The sequence below is a fragment of the Pan troglodytes genome, chromosome 12 (assembly GCF_028858775.2).
Source record: "Pan troglodytes isolate AG18354 chromosome 12, NHGRI_mPanTro3-v2.0_pri, whole genome shotgun sequence".
Lineage (NCBI taxonomy): Eukaryota > Metazoa > Chordata > Mammalia > Primates > Hominidae > Pan > Pan troglodytes.
Window position 1 is genome coordinate 9,762,301 of NC_072410.2, and position 17,175 is coordinate 9,779,475.

Sequence of the window (17,175 nt, forward strand, 5' to 3'; positions counted from 1 at the left end):
GAGGCTGAGGTGGAAGAATAGCTTGAATCTGGGAGGTCAAGGCTGCAATGAGCTGTGATCGCACCACTGCACTCAAGCCTGGGTGGTAGAGTAAGACCCTGTCTCAAAAAAAAAAAAAAAGAAAAATCACTAAGCAAAATAAGACATGTGAAGGATCATGTCAAAGGTAAGAAAAATTAGGGAAACATTAAAAGCTTTCTTCCCAAGCCACTAAATCAACTTGACTAACAAAATTACCACTTGATTTAGCATTAGAAAATTACATTACATATCAAACATAAACCCATTAATCAAATACTAAAGAAATTTCTGAGTTAAATGGTATAATGTTAGCTTATGCCAGAGCTGACCTTGAAAGATTGTTCAAATATGGCTCAGTGTGATTGAAACTTCTGTGTGAATATGTTTTTGGAAAGATAAAACAGCAACACCTTAGTGTATGTTTTTGAAATAAAATGTATCTGAGTAGCAGCAAAGTTATTCTCAAATTTCCATTTTATAGCTGGAGATGTTATACCGTGACATATATGATAGGACCCAATATGGATTAATCCCTTTTAGAAGTCAATCAGGAAGAGGGGAGCAGTTAAAACAGTTGCTTGGTTTACAAACATTAGAACAATTTTCTTATTCACACCATCTGATTATTGTATTTTATTTTTTCCCCAACGTTTAGACTACACAATGAGTTAAGAATGATAAAAATAAGCTCACCAATATACTATGTGCATATTTACCAAAATCTGTGCATGCTTATACATATAAACACAGCTAATAATTTATTAGTTAGGCTCATTTGTAATTTTTGTCACTATAGACCAGTTTTTTATTTAAATTGAAGATTAGTATACATTTTAAATGATTAGTCAAAATAAAAAATCTAAAATGTGCTCTAAATACCTCTTAGGTCAGAAAAAAAAAAGTCAAAACTAGAATATAGAGAAATTAAGAAATGCCCTAAATTTCTAATCTGACAAAAATTCATACGAGATTGAAATATTTTAATGGAAAATAGAACAGAACTAATCATTGAAGAAATTATAGAAAGGAAACAAAATAAACAGATTATATGGAGGATTTTTAGAAGATAAGTAAATAAATTAATATACTAGGAAAAAACAAGGGAAATATAATTGATAAATAAATACAGGTAAGAGTTCTTTTGAAATAATGATAAAATAGAAAATCTCTGTCAAAACTTAAAGGAAAGATGCATAAATATATAAATAAATGATAAAACGATGTTGCATACATATATGACTTTTTCAGAATCAAAAAATTTAAATTTCTGTAATAAAATTTAAATGTTTATAAATTTAAAAAACTAGAAGAAAGAATGTTGACTGTTCACAATACAAATAAATGACAAATATTTGAGGTGATGGATATGCTAATTATCCTTATTTGATCATTGGACATTGTATACATGTATCAAAATATCACTCTGTATCCCATGAATATGTACAATTATTTGTCTCAAAAACAAACAAACAAAAGATAATGGGAGAATGTTGAAAACTCAGAGAGAAGAGCAACTCTCACAGATAGGGATCCAGGTAACATTAGCAGCTGATTTCTCGGCAGAAACCTTGAAGGCCAGTAGGCAGTGGATTATATATTTAAAATAATGAAGAAACCTGTCAATTGAGAAATCTATAGCTGGAAAACTTATCCTTCAAAAATGAGAGAGAAATTAAGACATTTCCGGATTTTTTTTTTAAACTGAAAAAAAATCCATTTATCCCTGAATTTGCCATTCAAGAAGTGTTAAGTCCTTCAGGTTGAAATAAATGAACTCTAGGCAATAACTATATAAGTAAATAAGCAAGCTGTATGAATATACAAAGCTCTCTGGTAAAGGTAAATACATAAACAAACATAAAAACAGTCCTATTGTAATTTTGGTTTGTAACTCTGCTTTTTATTTTCTACATAATTTAAAAGGCAAATGCATAAAATGTAATTGTAAATCTGTTAGCTGGTATACAATGAATAAAGATATAATTTGTTACATCAATAACATAAAAAGAGTAGAGCTATATGTATAGCAGTAGAATTTTGGTATGTGATTGAACTTAAGTTGAAATAAATTCAAATTAAAATGTTATAACTCTAGGATGTTATATGTAATTCTCATAGTAACCAAAAACAAAATATACATAGAATATAAACAAAAGGAAATGAGACTAGAAACAAAATGTGTCACTACAAAAAAATCAACTAAAGATAAAAAAGAAATAATTGAGAAAATGGCAAAAATCAGTAACTCTGACGTATTAAAACTTTCCATGCTACATAAATCTGAAAACTCTATTTCACATAAAACTGGAGCTGAAAGAGACAAATATTTACCTATAAAGTTAAAAGTTATATAGGGAACAAACACTAATTTTTTTTAGACAAAATTCTAAGAAGAGTAAAAATATGCCTTATACTACCCCAATTTCATGTTTTACAGCTCTGGGAAAATAGAAAATAAAATGTTCTATTAGCATGAATCCCTCTGTGCCCCCAAAAAACCCTATGGATTGCATCATTATTACCTAAAAAGTCTATTGTCAAATGCAGCAGAGTGATATTTTTTACAAGGTAGATATTAATTTTAGATATGGAATAATATTGGTGATTTCCATTTTATAACACTGGGTTAAGATGAAAGAATGAGAAGATAAAGGTCCCTCAGCAATATAACTCACAAACATGTTCAGAAGCAGTAAGAAGTTACATTAATTATCTTTTGAAAGTCAATAATCTACATCTTTAATGTATGCATATAGCATAGCTAATGTACTATCGCTGGGTCCATTTATTCAATGAATAATTGCCGCTATGTGTCAGACATTTTTCTAGGCCTAGGAATGGATACATAAGTGAACAAAGCAAAGATTCTGGTTCTTGTAGAGTTTCCATTAAAAGACCATTTAGTGAAACTTTTCTTCCCCCAAATTATAAAATCTGTAAGATGATTTAACAACATGTGTAAAAGTCATTGTGGGCCAGGCATGGTGGCTCATACCAGGTGTGGTGACTCATAGCACTCTGTCACCCAGGCTGGAGTGCAGTGGCACAATCTCGGCTCACTGCAACCTCTGCCTCCTGGATACAAGCGATGCTCCTGCCCCAGCTTTCTGAGTAGCAAGGACTACAGGTGCACACCACCACGCCTGGCTAATTTTTGTACTATTAGTACAGACGGAGTTTCACCATGTTGGCCAGGCTGGTCTCGAACTCCTGACCTCAAATGATCCGTCTACCTCGGCCTCCCGAAGTGCTGGAATTACAGATGTGAGCCACAATGCCCGGCCTTATTTTCTACAACTTTGGTAACTTTAGCATATACCCCAAATCTGTAAGACATAATATTATAATTCAAATGCAACTCATGGCTTCTCATTGTACTCTTTCTCTAGCTTTTGAATTATTTATTCTAATACCAGTTTTAATTCTGACACAAAAGCATGGGAGTTCTAATCAAAATCCAACCTTTTATCATAAAAACTATGAAGAAATTATGAGTAGAACTTAAAAAGGAAAATAGGCCTATTAATTACATTTGTCTTTGTAGCATTTAACTCTATAATAAATAACATAATATTTTATGCCTATGAGTACCCAACAAAGCCTCCAGCTTCTATTTAGATATAAAATGTAAAAGTCACTACTGGATCCACAAGCAAGACTATGGTAGAGAAATTTCTCCACCTAACCAGCTTCTTTTACATGATGTTACATGTTTCTTTTGTTTTTTCATTTTGGCAACTATTGATTGTCATCTTCGTGTTTGTCTATGTCCTAAGTGCTGGGATACAGAATCTGAAAAGATGGACACAGGACCTGCCTTCAAGTTCACCCTTTCTTTTTTTTTTTTTTTTTTTTTTTTTTTTTTTTTTTTTTTGAGATGGAGTTTTGCTCTTGTCGCCCAGGCTGGAGTGTAATGGTGAGATCTCGGCTCACTGCAACCTCCACCTCCAGGGTTCAAGTGATTCTCCTGCCTCAGCCTCCCAAGTAGCTGGGATTACAGGTCCCAGCCACCACGCCTAGCTAATTTTTGTATTTTTAGTAGAGACAGCGTTTCATCATGTTGGTCAGGCTGGTCTCGAACTCCTGACCTCAGGTAGTCGACCCACCTCGGCCTTCCACAGTGCTGAGATTACAGGCATGAGCCACCACGCCCTGCTAGGAGTTCATGCTTTAGTTCGGGAAAATATACAATAAGCAAGCCAGTTTTTAAAATGAGAACTGCAATTACAGTTAAATGCTACAAAGACAAACTCACAGGAAGATGGGATGTAGAATGATAAGGCTCTCAGAATAGTAAGAGAAACTATTGCTTCTTACGATGTTTGTCTTTCTTTGTATCGGTGCTCAGCTGAGTCTGCAGTGCTTCAGAGGCAGCTTTCATTTTATAAAAATCTATGATTTCTCCTTCCAGTTGTTTTTTCTCTTCCTCGAGCTTCCTTATCTCCTCCTGTTGAATCATTTTAAGATGCTCGAACTTGTCCTGCAGCTGTGAAACCAATGTGCAGTTGTGACACCAAAGCAGTGTGGCTGAACACCCAAAAGAATATGCTTTTTTCTGATTATCAAACAAACCCAAATCATCACAGTAGAGCACGATCTTAATAACAATCTCAAAAACTCAGGAGTAAACACTCACATATGGAATTTTTTTTTTCTTTCTCTTTTCCTTTTATAAGATGGAGTCTCACTCTGTTGCCCAGGCTGGAGTGCACTGGTGCGATCTCAGCTCACTGCAACCTCCATCTCCCAGTTCAAGTGATTCTCCTGCCTCAGCCTCTTGAGTAGCTGGGACTACAGGCATGCACCACCACTACAGGCGTGTGCCACCACACCTGGCTAATTTTTGTATTTTTAGTAGAGATGAGGTTTTGCCATGTTGGCCAGGCTGGTCTCGAACTCCTGACCTCAGGTGATCCTCCTGCTTTGGCCTCCCAAAGACTTTTTTTTTTTTTAATATAGAGACAAGTTCTCAGTATGTTGCCCAGGCTGGTCTCAAACTCCTGAGCTCAAGTGATCCTCCCACCTCAGCTTCCCAAAGTGCTGGGACTGACTGGATGCAGTGGCTCATGCTTGTAAACTCAGCACTTTGGGAGGCCAAGGTGGGAGGGTCGCTTGAGCCCAGGAGTTCAAGACCAGACTGGGTGATATAACACAATAGTAAACTTCAACAGGAGAGAGAATCTGTAAACTTGAATATAGATCTTCTGAAATTATCCAGTCAGAGGACAAAGAAAAAAAGAATAAAAAAGAGAAAAGAAGGCTGGGCGTGGTGGCTCAAGCCTGTAATCCCAACACTTTGGGAGGCTGAGGCAGGCAGATTAAGAGGTCAGGAGTTCAAGACCAGCCTGGCCAACATGACAAAACCCCATCTCTACTAAAAATACAAAAATTAGCCGGGTGTGGTGGCACACACCTGTAGTCCCAGCTACTTGGGAGGCTGAGGCAGGAGAATCGCTTGAACCCAGGAGGCGGAGGTTGGAGTGCAATGTGAGCCGAGACCACACATTGCACTCCAGCCTGGGTGACAGAGCATGAGTCTGTCTCAAAAAAAAAAAAAAAAAGAAAGAAAAAAAAGAGACAGAGAAAAGAAAGCCAACAAGACACCATTAGGCAAACCATTGTCAGGTTATGGGAGTTTGAGAAGGAAAGTAGAGAAAGGAGAAGAAAGCTTATTTAAGGAATGGCTGAAAACTGCCTAAATCATGGGAAAGATTTAGACATCTAAATCCATGAAGCTTAAAGATTCCTAAAGAGGTTCAAACCAAATAGATATTCACCAAGTCACAATATAATCAAATATTCAAAAGTTAAAGAAACTTTGCAGGTCAGGACAGAATCGAATAATACATTCAAAGTGCTGAAAGAAAAAAACTGCCAGCAACTAATATTATGTCTGACAAAGCTGTCCTTCAGAAAGAAAAAAGAAATAACGTGTTTCCTCGACAAACAAAGCTGAGGGCATTCAGGACTACTAGGTCTACCTTAAAAAAATGCTTAACGGAGTTTTTCAAGTAAAAATGAATGATGTTGGGAGCGGTGGCTCATGCCTGTAATCCCATTTTGGGAGGCTGAGGTGGGTGGATCACCTGAGGTTGGGAGGTCAAGACCAGCCTGGCCAACATGGCAAAACCCCACCTCCAGTAAAAATACAAAAAATTAGCCAGGTATGAAGGCCACTGACATCGTGCCACTGCACTCCAGCCTGGGTGACAAGAGTCAAACTACATTTCAAAAACAAAAAATAAAACAAACCAAAAAAACAAAACTTGAGGCCTGGTCTTCTGCTCCTCTCCAACCCCCCCTTCTCTGGGCCCAAGCCACCTTGGCTGAGGAGGGGGCGAGGAGGTGTGAGCCCCTGCCAGGAACCCCCTGCCCGGACCAAGTACTCGGCCCCCAGGCCTGCATTCAGTGAGGCCTCCCGTGGCATCAGCATGTTCGTGTGGAGGAATGTGGAAGGTCACTCTGCGGCCGTGTTCCCCTGGTACTCCATCCCCTTCCTCACCCCTCCCTGCAGCCACACGAGGCCAGCAACCTGCCAGTCACTCAGTGGCCTCCAACCAGAGAAAGCAACCTGCCAAGTTGGCAGCTGTTGCTCATGAGCATCCACCAGGTGGGACAGGGAGTGTTGACCCTGGGCGGCCCCCTGGAGCCACCTGCCTTGAAAGCCCAGGGCCCGCAACCCCACACACTTTGGGGGTGGTGGAACCTGGTAAAAGCTCACCTCCCACCATGGAGGAGGAGCCCTGAGCCCCTCAGGGGAGTCCCTGCTGGACAGTGAGACAGAGAATGACCATGATGATGCTTTCCTCTCCATCATATCTCCTGACACCCAGTTGCCTCTACCACTCAGATGATGTCAGGCCCAGTCCCTCAGTGCCCTGCGCAAGGAACAGGACTCATCTTCTGAGAAGGATGGATGCAGCCCCAACAAATGGGACAAGGACCACATCCGGTGGCCCATGAGTGGCGGTCATGATCTTCAGCAAGCGGCACCAGGCCCTGGCGGGGCGCACCAGGGTCACCCCAACCAGGATAACTGGACCATCAGCCAGATGCTGAGTGAGCGGTGGTACACCCTGGGGCCCAATGAGATGCAGAAATACCACGACCTGGCCTTCCAGGTGAAGGTGGCCCACTTGCAACAAGGACCGAAAGAAGTCCAGCTCAGAGGCCAAGCCCACAAGCCAGGGGCTAGCACGAGTGTAACAAGGGCTCATGGGAGCAGAGCATATCAGAGACGGGCACTGCCACTGCCCCTAGGGTGTCCTCTGAACTCCTGTCAGTTGCAGCCCAAACACTCCAGAGCTCGGATACCAAGGAGCAGCTTCTGTGGGGCAGAACGGCTGCACACAGTCAGGGAACCTGGCTCAGCCTGGCCCAAGCCTTCTCCCACAGCGGGGTACACAGCCTGGATGGCATGGAAATAGACCATCAGGCACTACAGGAACTGACACAGGTGGTGTCTGGCACTGCATCATACTCTGGCCCAAAGCCTTCTACTCAGTATGGAGCTCCAGGCCACTTTGCAGCCCCTGGTGAGGGAGGTGATCAGTGGGCAGCCCTGCTGCTGCCCACCTGAGCTGCTCATTCCCAGCACATGGCCAGTGAGGACATAGCGAGTGACCAGGAGCACACGGTCATCCATGAGGAGGAGGGGGTGATGATGTCATTGCTGATGATGGCTTTAGCACCACTGACACCGATCTCAAGTTCAAGGAGTGGGTGACCGACTGAGAGTGGGAACAACTCTGCGGAGGAGCCAGAGGGCAACAAGGGCTTTGGTGGGAAGGTATTTGCACCTGTCATTCCTTCCTCCTTTACTCCTGCCACCCCTTGCTGGATCCTGAGTCCCCAGGGTCCCCCGATCCACCTGCAGCTTTTGGCAAAGTCTATGGTCCCACTCTGTCCTCCTCCTACACATACTCGGATGCTTCCTCCTCAACCTTGGCACCCACCTCCTTCTTACTGGGCCCAGGAGCCTTCAAAGCCCAGGAGTCTGGTCAAGGCAGCAGAGCGGGCCCCCTACGGCCCCTACCCCTGGGGATGGGGGCCCAGGGACGCCTTCCAAGGTGACCTGTTTCCTCCCAATGGATCCTGCCACCTTCTGAAAGAAGGTGCAAGAGACCTGAAAGTGTGGGCGACCTGGAGCTACCAGGCTCCTCAGTCATCAGGGTCCCTCCCAACACTAAGGCTTTCCTAGGCAGGAGCTGAGCTGAGCCACCCGGGGGGCAGAGCCTGAAGAGAAACTGACTGGGCTTTCGGGGTCGGGGCAGAGGGAACCCCACGGGCATGGATCCCACACTGAAGGACCCCACCATGCCCAAATGCAAGATGAGAAGATGCTCCAGCTGCAGTCCAAAGCCCGACACCCCCAACTGTGCCATGTGTGATGGGGACAGCTTCCCCTTTGCCTGTACAGGTGGAGAAGCCGAGGACAGGCTCAGGGAACCGGAGACCGAGAAGGCGCTGTACTCTTCACTGCACGTGCCCTGGACCAGTGCCAGCCCTGATCAAGCAGCTCTTCCAGGCCCACTTCTTCTTCCTGTCCACTAGGCCACAGCCGCCCTCCAGGCCCACTATGCACACATCTTCCCCTCCAAGGTTTGTTGTGCCCCTGCCCTGACTCCCAGCCCTGTGGGGGTCCTGACCGCACCTCACCTGGCTCAGACTCTTGACGCTGCCCTGGCTGCCCCACCACTGCCTCTGCCCGAGAGTCACGTGAGGCTGAGAGTAGGGGCAGGGGCAGCAGTAGTGCCAGTTGGGGGGCGGTCCAGTGGGAGGAGCCTCAGCCTCGTGGGCTGCTCCGTGGGACTGATGACTGCATGATCTTCTGGGCACCTCACGGATCTTCAACTGCAGGTGAAACGGATGCTGGTGGTGGGTGCAGGGCCGCTGGGAGCTGCTGCATGGTTCCCAGAGGCTGGACTGGGGCAGGTGCCAACTGAAGCTGCTGGGGCAGCATGGGCAGGATGTTCTGCACACAAACCTTGGAGAAGAAGATGTGTGCATAGCGGGTCCACTGCTGCTGCCCCTGCCCTGACTCCAAGCCCTGCCTGACCCCACCTCAACCTGCTCAGGCTCTGGCGCAACCCTGGCTGCCCTGCCACTGCCTCTGCCCCAGAGTTGGGGCCTTGACAGCCTGGTTGGAAGGGGACACCCCAGCCCTGCCTCAACACCTGGGGGTCTCCATAACTACCACAGGCAGGTGGGCAACCCCAAAGATCCCAGGACTCACAGTACCCCCTGAGAACATGGACAGTATGTGGGGGTAGCAATGGAGGGCAGGATGGTTATCTTCTCCCAGGTAAAGCCATTTAATCCTTTCAGTTTGGGATGGAGTAAGGCCTGCTTCTTTTTTTTTTTTTTTTTTTTTTTTTTGAGACCGAGTCTTGCTCTGTCGCCCAGGCTGGAGTGCAGTGGTGCGATCTTGGCTCACTGCAACCTCTTCCCGCCGGGTTCACGCCATTCTCCTGCCTCAGCCTTCCGAGTAGCTAGGATTACAGGTGCACGCTACCACGTCCGGCTAATTTTTGTATTTTTAGTACAGACGGGGCTTCATCATCTTGGCCAGGCTGATTTCGATCTCCTGACATCGTGATCTGCCTGCCTCCCCCTCCCAAAGTGCTGGGATTACAGGTGTGAGCCACCACGCCTGGCCAAGGCCTGCTCCTCTTATCTATACCCCCTACCCCTGCAGCTGTGCCGGGGGGAAAGCTGGGCAGTTTCCCTCCTCCAAGCCCCTGTACATACCATGAATTGTGGGACCTTCAGAGCTTTTCACTTTTCGGAAAATAGCTCCTGCTGGGGCTACAAGATGGAGTGTGAAGAGGGCCTTGGGCCACAGGGAGGCGCCTGTGGACTAGGGGGAGTTCATGCACCCCTTCTTTCCCCAGAGGGGCTGGACTCAGGTGAGTATGGGGGTGGGGGCTCCTGCACTTCGACACAGGCAGTGGGAGGGTTTTCTCCCCATTCCCTCTGCACTCCCAACTTGAGCTATACTTTTTAAGAAAGTGATTCACCCTGCCTTTGCCCCCTTCCCCAGAACAGAACACGTTGATCATGGGCGATATTTTTCATTGTGCCAAAAATTTGCCATGACCGTCATTAAACCTGTTTAACACCAAATAATAAGGAAAATAAAATAAAAAATTCGGGCATGGTGCAGAAACTCACTCCAAATAAATTACCTACCAAAATATATAATGGGGGAAATATTCCAAAATTCAATATTTTGGGATTTATACACAAAAGATAAACAAATTAGAGGCCAAGAGGCTGCCGGAAGGGAAAAACGGGGCCTGGAAAGGCGGTTGTGAGGAATGAGCTGGGCCTAAAGAGGCCACTGGCAGGCAGTAGCTGGACCTGACGAAGTGGCCGAAAGGCAGGAGCTTTGGACTGGGGAGGCCACAGTGAGGCGAGAGCTAGCTGGGCGTGGAGAGTCCACTGTGAGGCCGAGGCCGAGGCCGGGCCCGTGCAGGCCTTCGAGAGGCAGGAGGCCGGGCCTGCAAAGGCCAACTGGAGATCAAGTTCTGCGCCTGAAGAGGCTGCCAAAAGTCAAAAGCGGGGCCTGGGAAGGCCGCGGAGAGCCATGAGCTGGGCTGGGCCAAAAGAGGCCACTGGGAGGCAGGAGGAGCTGGGCCTGGAGAGGCTGACTCGAGGAAGTTTTGCACCTGGAGAGGCCGCCGAGAGGACGGAGCTGGGCCCGGGGAGGCCGACTTGCTGCTCTTCCAGGCCCACTTCCAGGCCGACTTGAGGATGACTTGGGCCTGCAGAGGCCGCCGGGAGGCCCAAGCTGGGCCTAGAGGAGCCCACTGACCGGAGGCCATTTGGGGCCTGCAGATGCCATCGGAGGGCAGGAGCTGAGCCTGGAGAGGCCACCGTGAGGCCTGAGATGTTGTTGGGACCTGGAGTCAGCCCAGAGTCCGGCCTGGAGATGCAGCCGGGAGGAAGAGCTGGGCCCGGAGAGGACGCCGGGAGGCTGCAAGTGGGTCTGAGAGGCCAACTTGAGGAGGCCTGGCCTCCGCCTCCCACATGGCCCAGCTGTTCCTCCTGGCTGCATCTCCCGCCTCCCAGCAAACAAGCTCTTTTGGCTCAGCTCCCGCCTGCGTTTGTAGACCCCGAAGTTTCTGCAACCAAGCTCTTCAGACCCACATCCCTTCTCCCAGTGACTGAACAGTCCCAGCTCCGGCTGGAGAAGGGCGTCTGCAGACCCCGCTGTTGCCTCCCAGGGGAGTCTCCAGGCCCAGCTCTTGCCCCACTGCGACCTCCGAGGCCCAAGTCCCTGCCTACCTCCCAGCAGCCCACGTGCGACCCTGCTCCTCCCTCACGGTGGCCTGTTGAGGCAAGGGCTCACGCTGACCTCTCTCAGCGTGGGACGGGCCGGTGAGAGCAAGGGCTCACGCTGACCTCTGTGCGTGTGGGAGGGGCCGGTGTGAGGCAAGGGCTCACACTGACCTCTCTCAGCGTGGGAGGAGCCAGTGTGAGGCAGGGGCTCACACCTCTGGGCAGGGTGCCAGAGGCATGAGTTGGGCATCAACAGGCCACCGTGAGGGAGGAGCTGGGCCACACGCGGGCTGCTGGGAGGCAGGCAGAGACTTGGCCCCGGGAGGCCGCCGTGGGGGCAAGAGCTGGGCCTGGAGAGGCCCCTGGGAGGCAAGGGTGGGGCCTGCAGAGGCTGTTCTCCAACCAGTGCTAGGCCTGTACAGGCCACCAGGAAGCAGGAAGTGGGCCCTCAGAGCTTGGCTGGAGAAAGTTCGGGGCCTACAAAGGCGGTTGGGAGGTGGGCAGGAGTTGAGCCAAAAGAGCTTGCTTACTTGCTGGGAGGCAGGGCCGGGAGAGGCCGACTTCAGGACAACTTGGGCCTGCGGCGGTCGCCGGGAGGCCCAAGCTTGGCGTGGAGGAGCCCACCGACCGGAGACCATTTGGGGCCTGGAGATGCCATCGGAGGACAGGAGCTCATCCTGGAGAGGCCACTGTGAGGCCTGACCTGGGCCTGGGGAGCTTGGCTTGAGGAAGCTGTGGGCCGACCAAGGCCGCCAGGAGATGGGTAGGCACTGAGTCCAAAGAGGTTGTTGAGAGGCAGGAGTCGGGCCTGGAGACGCAACCAGGAAGAAGAGCTGGGCCCAGAGAGGACGCCCGGAGGGGGCAAGTGGGTCTGGAGAGGCCGACTTGAGGAGGTTCTGGGCCCGGAGAGGACGCCGGAAGGGAAAAACTGGGCCTGGAAAGGCCGTTGTGAGGAATGAGCCCCATGGGCCTGAAGAGGCCACTGGCAGGTGGGAGCTGCGTGTGTAGAAGCTGCTGAAAGGTTGGGAGCTTGGCTTGGGGGGTCCACAGTGAGGCAGATGCTGGGCGTGAAGAATCTGCTGTGAGGCAGATGTTGGGACTGTAGAGGCCGACGGGAGGCAGAGGCTGGGCCTGGAGGGGCCACCAAGATGCAGGAGCTGGGCCTGGAGAGGCTGCAAAGGAGCATGAACTGGGCCTGGTGAGGTCGACTTGAGAAAGTTCAGGGCCTGGAGAGAAGGCTGGGAGGCAGGAGCTGGGTCTAAGGAGGCCATTGTAACGATGGAGCTGTGCCTGTGGAGGCTGTTGTGAGGCAGTAGCCTCATCTGCAGAGACTGCAGTGACGTAGGGTATGGGCCTAAATAGGCCATTGTGAGTCATGAGTTTGGTCTGTAGAGGCTGACTGGAGAAAGTTCTGGGCCTGGAGAGGCTGCCGGGAGGTAGGAGCTGGGCCAAAAGATGTAAGCACATTTGCATTTATTAGGCACTTTATTTCCATTATTACACTGTAATATATAATAAAATAATTATAGAACTCACCATAATGTAGAATCAGTGGGCGTGTTAAGCTTGTTTTCCTGCAACTGGTTGTTCCCACCTGAGCGTGATGGGAGAAAGTGACAGATCAATAGGTATTAGATTCTCATAAGGACAGCGCAACCTAGATCCCTCACATGCACGGTTCACAACAGGGTGCGTTCTCCTATAAGAATCTAATGCTGCTGCTCATCTGAGAAGGTGGAGCTCAGGCAGGAATGTGAGCAAAGGGGAATGGCTGTAAATACAGACGAAGCTTCCCTCACTCCCTCACTCGACACCGCTCACCTCCTGCTGTGTGGCTCCTTGCGGCTCCATGGCTCAGGGGTTGGGGACCCCGCTCAAGTGCATCCAAAATGACCCTTCCCACACCAGTCTTCACAGTGGTCAAGGGCAGCAACCACTTAGCTCCCTAGGCATGTGCCTCAGCTGGCATTTCGTCACAATCAACAGTAAGTGGTAGCTTGAGTCACTGTGAGGTCACCTACTGGAAATCACCAGCATCCCATTTCCCACTGGCAAAGAGCTCAGCACTGCACCCTGGGAAACCAAACCTATGGCCAAATCCCATCTGTGTGGGTTTATCTCCTGGGACCCTTCCTAACATATTAGTCAGAGTCCAATCAGGAAGCATAAACCACTCAAAAGTTTAAAGTGGTAAAAATTTAATACAGAGAATTATTCATTATAACAGGTGAACAGCATAATGAGAGATTGGCTAGCACAAAGTAAAGAGAACTCTAGAGAATATAGGACTAGCCCAGGCCAGGCATGGTGGCTCATGCCTGAAATTCCAGTAATTTCAGAAGCTAATGCAGGAGGATTGCTTAAGGCCAGGAGCTAGAGACCGGTCTGGACAACACAGTGAGACCCTGTCTCTATCCAAAAGAAGAAAAAAGTTAGCTGGGAGTGGTGGTGCACACTTGTAGTCCCAGCTACTCGGAATGCGGAAGTTTGAGCCTGGGAGGTCAAGGCTGCAGTGAGGCATGATTATGCCACTACAGTCCAGCCTGGTGACAGAGCAAGACCCTGTCTCAAAGAACAAAACAACAACAACCGTTTACAGACAGAAAAGAAATAGAGCCAATAAGCTGAGGAAAGATGTTGAAATCTGACAAGTAAAGTAATATGAGGTCTTTTGTCTATGTAAAATAATCAAACAACAAATGGCTTACTAAATTATAATACCCTGTGCTGGCAAAGGTGCAGTGAAATGGGCACTTTCTTATACTATGAGGGGTGTTTAAATTGTGTATAAGCCTTCCAGGGTAAAGCCTGTCAATTTTTTAAAATAATGGAGACAGGGTCTCACCATACTGCCATACTGCCTCCTCCAATTCTTGGCCTCAAGCAATCCTCCTCTCTTAGCCTCCCAAAGTGCTAAGATTATAGCTGGGAGGCACTCAAAACCCTGTCAATTCACATCAAGGGTAATGAGAATGTCCATTCACCATGACTCACAGTAATCTTACTTCTGGGGAGACAATTCAATCTAAACAAAATGTCATCTGTACACACACAGTAAAAATCTGGGAGTAACTGAAGACAGAGTTGGTAAGTGAAATAAGAAACAGTTCTAAGAAATTAAACTATGGTATCCATAGGCACCTGGTATAAAAGGTCAGTTGATGTTAGCTGCTACTTTTTTGTTGTTTTGAGACAGGGTCTCACTCTGTCACCCAGGCTGGAGTGCAGAGGCCTGATCATGACTCACTGCAGTCTCAGCCTCCCTGGGCTCAAGTGATCCTCCCACCTCAGCCTCCCAAGTAGCTGGGACTACAGGAACATGCCACCACACTAGGCTAATTCATGTGTTTTTCTGTAGGGATGGTGACTCCCCCTTTGTTTCCAAGGCCTATCGCAAACTCTTGGCCTCAAGCCATCCTCCTGCCTCAGCCTCCCAAAGTGTTGCGATTACCAGTGTGAGCCACCACACCTGGCCAGCTGCTACTTTTATCAATATTATTATTATTCCACTCAATTAAAAATTATTATTTTCAAGGCTATGCAACAGTACGTATCCTACAGCGTAATTGTAAAAACATATACAGTCGTCGTCCCTCAGTAAACAGAATTAGTTCCAGCCCCCCATCTCTGCATATACCAAAATCCATGCTTACTCACGTTTCGCTGTCACCCCTCTGGAATCCACGTATACGAAAATTCCAAAGATTAGTTGGGCATAGTGTCAAGCACCTGTAGTCTCAGCCACGTGGGAGGTTGAGATGGGAGGATCGCTTCAGCCTGGAAGGTTGAGGCTGCAGTCAGCTGCGATAGCACTACTACACTCCAGCCTTGGACAACAGAGGGAGACCCTGTCTCAGAAAAAAAAAAAACAAAATAAAACAGGTTAGAAATTGTAATCTAACCCTAACCCCTAACCCTAAAACCCTAACCCTAACCCCTAACCCCTAACCCCTAACCCTAACCCCAACCCCAACCCTAACTCCCTAACCCTAACCCCTAACCCTTAACCCCCTAACCCTAATCCCTAACCCCTAACCCTCACCCTAACCCTAAACCACATGAGCAATGTGGGTATTATATTTTGGGTGTCATGTGTGCTTTAGGAATGCTGCATTTGTGTTCCGACACTGCAGTTGGACCTTGCAATGCAGCCCCTCGCCTTGACTTGGGAGAATCTCGGTGCGCAGGATTCAGAGGAGCTTTTGGTTTCCCGTTTTCCACACTGAAGCGTTCTAACTGGTCTCTGACCTTGATTATTAACGGCTGCAACCGGGAAAGATTTTATTCACCGTCGATGCGGCCCCCAGTTGTCCCAAAGCCAGGCAGTGCCCCCAACGTCTGTGCTTAGGAGAATGCTGCTCCACCTTTACGGTGTCCCCCAGGTCTGTGCTAAGCAGAACGCAGCTCCGCCCTCGCGGTGCCCTCAGCCCGCCCGCCCGGGTCTGACCTGAGGAGAACTCTGCTCCGCCTTCGCAGTACCACTGAAATCTCTGCAGAGGAGAACGCAGCTCCGCCCTCGCGATGCTCTCCCGGTCTGTGCTGAGGAGAACGCAACTCCGCCCTCGCAAAGGCCCGGCGCGCCGGCGCAGGCGCAGAGAGGCGCGGCGCGCCGGCGCAGGCGCAGAGAGGCGCGGCGCGCCGGCGCAGGCGCAGAGAGGCGCGGCGCGCCGGCGCAGGCGCAGAGAGGCGCGGCGCGCCGGCGCAGGCGCAGAGAGGCGCGGCGCGCCGGCGCAGGCGCAGAGAGGCGCGGCGCGCCGGCGCAGGCGCAGAGAGGCGCGGCGCGCCGGCGCAGGCGCAGAGAGGCGCGGCGCGCCGGCGCAGGCGCAGAGAGGCGCGGTGCTGTTCGGGAGACGCGGTGCAGGGCATAGGCGCACGCCTCCGCGTCCCCGGAGGGGAGGGGTCGTTGGGCGGGCGGGAGTGAGGCGCGGCGCAGGCGCAGGGACGCACGTGGCTGGGCTCAGGGTGGCGGGGCGTGTTGCAGGTGCACAGTCGCACGCCGCCGGGCGGGGAGCGCGGGAATGGCGAGGTGCAGGTGCGGAAACACATGTCCCCAGCGGCGCGGCGCACAGACGAGTGGAACCTGAGTAATCTGAAAAGCCCGGTTTGGGTGCCCCCTGCTGGTACCCGGGCACTACAGGACCCGCTTGCCCACGGTGTTGTGCCATTGCGCCCCCTGCTGGCGACTAGGGCAACTGCGGGTCCCTCTTCCTTACAGTGGTGTCCAGCGCTCCCTGCTGGTGACGGGGCACGGCAGGGCTCTCTTGCTCGCAGTATACTGGCGGCACGCCGCCTGCTGGCAGCTAGGGACATTGCAGGGCCCTCTTGCTCACATTGTAGTGGCAGCACACCCGCCTGCTGGCAGCTGGGGACACTGCCGGGCCCTCTTACTCCAAGTGTAGTGGCGGCTGCTCCCCTGCTGGCAGCTGGGGACACTGCCGGGCCCTGTTGCTTGCAGTGTAGTCGGGACACGCCCTCTTCTGTCCGCTGGGGGCACTACAGGATCCTCTTGCTCACAGTGTAGTGGCAGCACGCCCCCTACTGGCAACCAGGGCACTGCACGGTCCTCTTGCTCATGGTGTGGTGCCCTTACGCCACCTCCTGGCAGCTAAGGACACTGCAGGGCCCTCTTGCTCACAGTGTAGTCGTCGTTCGCCCCCTGCTGGCAGCTAGGGACACTGCCGGGCCCTCTTGCTGACATTGTCGTGGCTGCACGTCACCTGCAGGCAGATGGGGACTAGGCAGGGCCCTCTTGCTCCCGGTGTGACGGCTGGCGTCCCCTACTGGCCGCCTCCTGCACCACTTAAAGTCAGAGCGCCAGTTATTAATCCCCATCAGTTCTGTAAATTAAAACTGAAAAGGAGCTATTACTGG

The 17,175-nt window shown here is 49.8% G+C and overlaps 1 protein-coding gene and 2 pseudogenes across 7 annotated transcripts; 2 read left to right on the forward strand and 1 right to left on the reverse strand.

The window, feature by feature from the left end:
- Positions 1 to 482: 482 nt before the first annotated feature.
- Positions 483 to 15,936, reverse strand: LOC101059855 (chromosome alignment-maintaining phosphoprotein 1-like). Of its 7 annotated transcripts, XR_010149034.1 has the most exons (5): positions 15,752 to 15,920; positions 14,962 to 15,152; positions 12,841 to 12,898; positions 4,339 to 4,507; positions 633 to 3,347 (listed from the first exon to the last, which is right to left on the reverse strand). XR_010149034.1 is itself a non-coding variant. In XM_063788898.1 (4 exons), exon 4 carries the CDS (start codon positions 12,669 to 12,671, stop codon positions 11,514 to 11,516), a length of 1,158 nt encoding a protein of 385 aa, XP_063644968.1. In that variant the 5' UTR covers positions 12,672 to 12,747; positions 12,841 to 12,898; positions 14,958 to 15,152; positions 15,752 to 15,907; the 3' UTR covers positions 11,376 to 11,513. The 7 variants fall into 7 exon arrangements, 5 of the variants coding, with proteins under 5 accessions (XP_063644968.1, XP_054534189.1, XP_054534188.1 ...); XR_010149035.1 differs by lacking the exon at positions 12,841 to 12,898 and having other exon boundaries at positions 483 to 3,347; positions 15,752 to 15,936; XM_063788898.1 differs by lacking the exons at positions 633 to 3,347; positions 4,339 to 4,507 and adding an exon at positions 11,376 to 12,747 and having other exon boundaries at positions 14,958 to 15,152; positions 15,752 to 15,907.
- On the forward strand, positions 1,509 to 8,316 carry LOC134807855 (protein capicua homolog; annotated as a pseudogene).
- LOC129141846 (uncharacterized) lies at positions 15,599 to 16,825 on the forward strand (annotated as a pseudogene).
- The last annotated feature ends 350 nt before the right edge of the window (positions 16,826 to 17,175 follow it).

Excerpts from the sequence above, each read along its gene's own strand:
- LOC101059855 (XM_063788898.1), bottom strand. The coding sequence starts at position 12,671 with ATGGCCTATTTAGGCCCATACCCTACGTCACTGCAGTCTCTGCAGATG.